Source organism: Gymnoscopelus microlampas (assembly GCF_963454915.1).
Source record: "Gymnoscopelus microlampas genome assembly, chromosome: 10".
Taxonomy (NCBI): domain Eukaryota; kingdom Metazoa; phylum Chordata; class Actinopteri; order Myctophiformes; family Myctophidae; genus Gymnoscopelus; species Gymnoscopelus microlampas.
In genome coordinates, this window is record NC_139947.1 from 53,075,036 (window position 1) to 53,080,035 (window position 5,000).

The following is a 5,000-nucleotide window of genomic DNA, read 5'->3' on the forward strand; positions in this document are numbered from 1 at the left end:
ATCAAATCAATATTTTAAATGTGTTTTTTGCACATGCATTCGATACATTCCATAGGGCTAGACCACACATGGGCAGATGACATCATCAACTTGCGACGGGCATTGCCCCTATCGAGTAAAAGATGAACCGTTTCTGAAATAAATTATTAACACAAATCTTCTCTTCTGGCGGTCCCTGGCACAAAACATGTTCTTTCAGATGGGGGGGAGGGGGGGGGGTCCGCGGCCAAATACACATCAATTCAGGGGTCCTTGACAGGAAAGAGATTGAGAACTACTGCTTTACTCTGTCTCTCTCTCTCTCTCTGTGTCTCTCTCTCTCTGTGTGTGTCTCTCTCTGTCTCTGTCTCTGTGTGTGTCTCTCTCTCTCTCTCTCTCTCTCTCTCTCTCTCTCTCTCTCTCTCTCTCTCTCTCTCTCTCTCTCTCTCTCTCTCTCTCTCTCTCTCTCTCTCTCTCTCTCTCTCTCTGCCCACATGCTGCTCAGCATGAGGCCAGGGGTCACTGAGGTCATCTACCAAAACATACTTCTGACGTATCGTTGCTGTCGAGCAGAAACCTCTTATCTCCATATTCTAACTCATACATGGGCAACTGGCGGCCCCGGGGGCCACATGCGCCCCCCCGCACTGCGACGCGTTTTGAGCTTGTAGATCGGCTATTTTTGCTACTTTTGTGTGACATAGAATGGCGAAATACGGCATTAATTTATGAAAAAAAGTTAAAATACGGAGATAAGAGGTGTCTGCCCGACAATACAATGTGTCCCTCTGGAGTGAGTGTGGAAATATAGTGGCCCTCTGCATCATCAAAGTTGCATCACCTCTGGTCTAGGCCATGCCTTCCGGCCTGGCAGAGACAATAAGTGGCTCAAAAAAGAGAGCCAAATAATATATATGCAGACATGATCTGTTTTTTGATTAGAATGATGATCTCTGTTGTAATGCTGCCGCTTTGTGCTACTAATAGTACTGGTTTTGTAGGTTGTGTTTTGTATGTTACTTTTCAGGATTCAAATTTGCGCTAGAAAATATTTCTAAAGAAAATGTGTTATTTATGTGGGCAATGAAAATATGTTGTAGATATATTTGAATGTGGTGTCATAATTAAACTTGATCTTGATTTGGCACACTGACTACCAAGACAATAAAAACATGGCACTTCATGTCAAAGATATTTAGACTCTTCCCAGTCAGAGGCTTAGACACTACAGTACATGGAGAGGACATCATAGTGGTGGTAAGTAAACTCCTCCCTTCAGCAGTCAGTGTGTCAGCGCTCAGAGCAGGAATCACACACACACACACACACAGGATGCACACACACAGGATACACACACACAGCGAGGAGGGGAGACACACACAGCGAGGAGGGGAGACACACATGGCTTGAGACCAGCAGCTACACCACCCGGATATTTATTTATACAGACTCTCTCCTTTAACAGACATTGATCTGAATGCAGCCTTGGTGTAACACTGAGCTGTAGCCCCCCCCCACACAGAGCTGTAGCCCCCCCACACAGAGGGTTACAGCTCCAACAACAACACAACTTTATTGTTGCGTTAGTTATCTTTTGGCACAGAGAGGGATTCTTTTTATACTCACAGCATGACTTACTACGCCATGCGGCGGCCTGTGGCGCCCGGCGCCGTGTCTCACTTCTCCAGCTACAGCCTGATGCCACTGACCTACCCAGACCTCCTCGGTCTGATGTCCGAGGAGGAGGAGGAGGAGGACGAGGAGAACCGCAGCGAGAGCGACGGAGGAGGCTCGTCCGAGCAGAGCTACGGACTCTGCTCCTCCTCCTCGGAGAAGAACCAAGACAACACCGCTAAACGACGGAGGAGGACTCCCAGACATATTAATAATAACAGCAACAACCTCTCTGAAGGAGAGGGAGTGGTGGTGGTCAAACAGCGCAACGCGGCCAACGCCCGGGAGAGGGACCGCACGCAGAGCGTCAACACGGCCTTCACGGCGCTGAGGACCCTCATCCCCACCGAGCCGCTGGACAGGAAGCTGTCCAAGATAGAGACCCTCCGCCTGGCCTCCAGCTACATCTCCCACCTGGCCAACGTGCTGCTGGCGGTCCCCCCCGGGGCCGGGGGGGACCACCACCACCACCGCCACGGGGGGGACGCGGAGCGGGACGCACAGCCCTGTCTGGACGCGTTTTACGCGCGAGGAGGAGGAGACGGAGGAGCGAAGGCCAAGCAGCCACGGAGCATCTGTACGTTCTGTCTGAGCAGCCAGAGGAAAGGGGTAAATTCATCACTTTGATTCATTATATTTACTTCTCTAAAAGCGGTGGTTTTCAAGCTTTTTAAATGTGTTTTATGTCAAGGCCCTCGTAATAACCCAGAGAGCCACACACATGGACACATTCCATGTGCGCTCTCAGAGTTACAAGTCTTGTTTTGTTGTTTGTTTTAGTTTTGTGTTGTCCTTGGTCAATGTTCAGTCCTGTCTGTGTCTTGTCATGTCCCATAAAAGTTGTTTTTTTAATAATCATGGTGATATGTTAAAGGTAGGGTAAGTGATTTACTTTGGTTTAAATAAGTGTTAAATAGCTCTATATTGTGATAGTACTCATTACTATAGAGTGTTTGTTCAGTAACAGGAGTCTCCATGTCTCTCCAGCTCTTTATTAAACAGAAAATGCAGATTGGCCCTGAGGCTCCCTGGCTGGACCTCACTCTGAGAACCACTGATTTAAACAGCTATTAAACCTCATTTATTTATACTGCATAGTGTGACGGCATCGTAAAGTGTGAATTAAACTATATCCTATAAATGACATACTGTACCTTCACATATAATGTCATCAATTCTTCAACAGACACGTTATGATTTTTGCCTAATTCTAGAGTATCACATGTCGTGGGGTTAGTATAGTCACATCAAAGTAAAATCTAATCTATTGGATCTTGGTTTGTTGTGCATGTAAAACATATCTAATGCACTGGGTCTGTTTTAGGTTTCTAACTATAGTGGAACTTTCTGTAACATACATAATGATCACATGTATCACAATAGACAAATATACTGTTTACATGTCAAACTGTATCCAAACGCCACAGATAATTAACCCATTAAGACCTGGAACGCATCTGTGTCATTTTTTTGATTTGAGCTAAAAAGCCTTATTTTACACTTCTGCTATTCAAAAATAGCAGATCTACAAGCTCATAGCGCGGCACCGAGTGCCGCGCTATGAGCTTGTAGATCTGCTATTTTTTTTAAATCATGAAAATGTATGCAACTCTTTGAATATTCTTTTAAAGCGAACATTTTAACTCAAATCTGTGCTTCTGGGGGTCCCTGGAACATATATTTTGAGAGGGGCGTCGGAGGCCAAATACATATCATTTTGGGGGTCCTTGACATGAAAAAGATTGAGCACCACTGATATAGAAACATACGTTTTTCAGAAAACTGTTGAGATTTAGGAGACATGTAGAACTGGCGTCAGGTCTTAATGGGTTTATAACAATTCTAAATGACCACATATAGCCTTGATTGATTATTGAATGTTATTGAATGTTAACATAACACCACGAGGTACAGTCAGACATTAAGGCTAAAAGCATAACACAAATAAAGAGTCCTGGACACTTGATCCTTTGTGCTTCTAAAGATCATGTTGATAGACTATCATGTTGACAGATTAAAGAAAGCTGATACGTTGTTAGACCTTTCAATTGGGGAAAAGCATCTGTCATTTTAGATGTTGCTATGTATAGAGCAACATGATCTTATTATTCTATTTTATATTTTACATTTGTTCTTCAGAAAACGTAGGTTAGGATTTAGACAGCGTTTTTTACCTCTTTCAAACTGACCACCCTAATTTGGTTATGTGACATGAAAACATTCACCTAACGACATGCCTATTGTAGGAGAAAATGTTCCATTTTCTGGGCACCTTAATATGAAAAGAATAAGTCAAGCTTAGTTAACCCATTCAGACCCATTCAGACCAGCAGCAACAGCAGATCTGCTATTTTTGAAAAATCTTGAAAATGTGCGTTAATCTTTGAATATATATATATTTTTAAAGCGAACATTTTTAACTCAAATCTTTGCTTCTGGAGGATTCTACAAATTGCTTCACAATCTATGTGAAGCAACTTATGTTGCTATATCAGTGGTTCTCAAACCTTTTCATGACAAGGACCACCCAAAATGATACTGTATGTATTTGGCCGCGGACCCCCATCTGAAAATATTTTGTTCCAGGGACCCCCAGAAGCAAAGAGTTGAGTTAAAAATGTATATATATATATATATATATATATATAGAGAGAGAGAGAGAGAGAGTGAGAGAAAATAACCCATATTGTTGTTAATCCACCACTTTAGTCTAAAAAGTGTGGTTGGATTATATGACCATTCTGTTTTTCTTTTTTTCCAGATAAAGGACGGTAAAGATTGTTTCAAAATGCGAGGGCTGGCTTCCCTACGTCTGAGAAGGTGATGGAAAAGAAACACGACTGAACGGACACACCGCTGGACTCACACACACACACACACACACACACACACACACACACACACACACACACACACACACACACACACACACACACACACACACACACGTTCATTTCCATGCTGGATTAACTAATGGAAACTCAGAGACTATTTATACTTGCTGGAGAAATGAAGCCTTTTAAAAGATGCAGTGCATTTGTTTAGGGTTTATATATGTTTTGTAGCCTGACTGCAAAAAGCTTAAAATAAAATATATATGTTTTTTATCAAAATGAAGAGTGATTCTCCTTGCTGATTCTTCCTGGTTCAGGCTGGTGTGTTAATAATCACATGTGTTATTCATTTAATGGCAGTAATCACGTCTGATTATTAAGATATGAAAACATTGAATTTACATTTTTAATAACGAGCGGACATTGTTTACACTGTGAACAGTAGCATAATGTTTGGTTTCTGTTTCTGTTTTATGCAAAACGTCATAAATATTTAAAAGTTACTTCATGAGA

General features: G+C 42.5%; 1 protein-coding gene across 1 annotated transcript; it reads left to right on the forward strand.

Annotated features, from left to right (window-relative positions):
* Nucleotides 1-1,608: 1,608 nt before the first annotated feature.
* Nucleotides 1,609-4,511, forward strand: LOC311054302 (transcription factor 15-like; the record flags this gene model as incomplete). Its single annotated transcript, XM_084070176.1, has 2 exons — nt 1,609-2,262; nt 4,415-4,511. The coding sequence occupies 2 exons, from the start codon at nt 1,609-1,611 to the stop codon at nt 4,475-4,477; spliced, it is 717 nt and encodes a 238-aa protein (XP_083926302.1). The 3' UTR covers nt 4,478-4,511.
* Between the last annotated feature and the right edge of the window lie 489 nt (nt 4,512-5,000).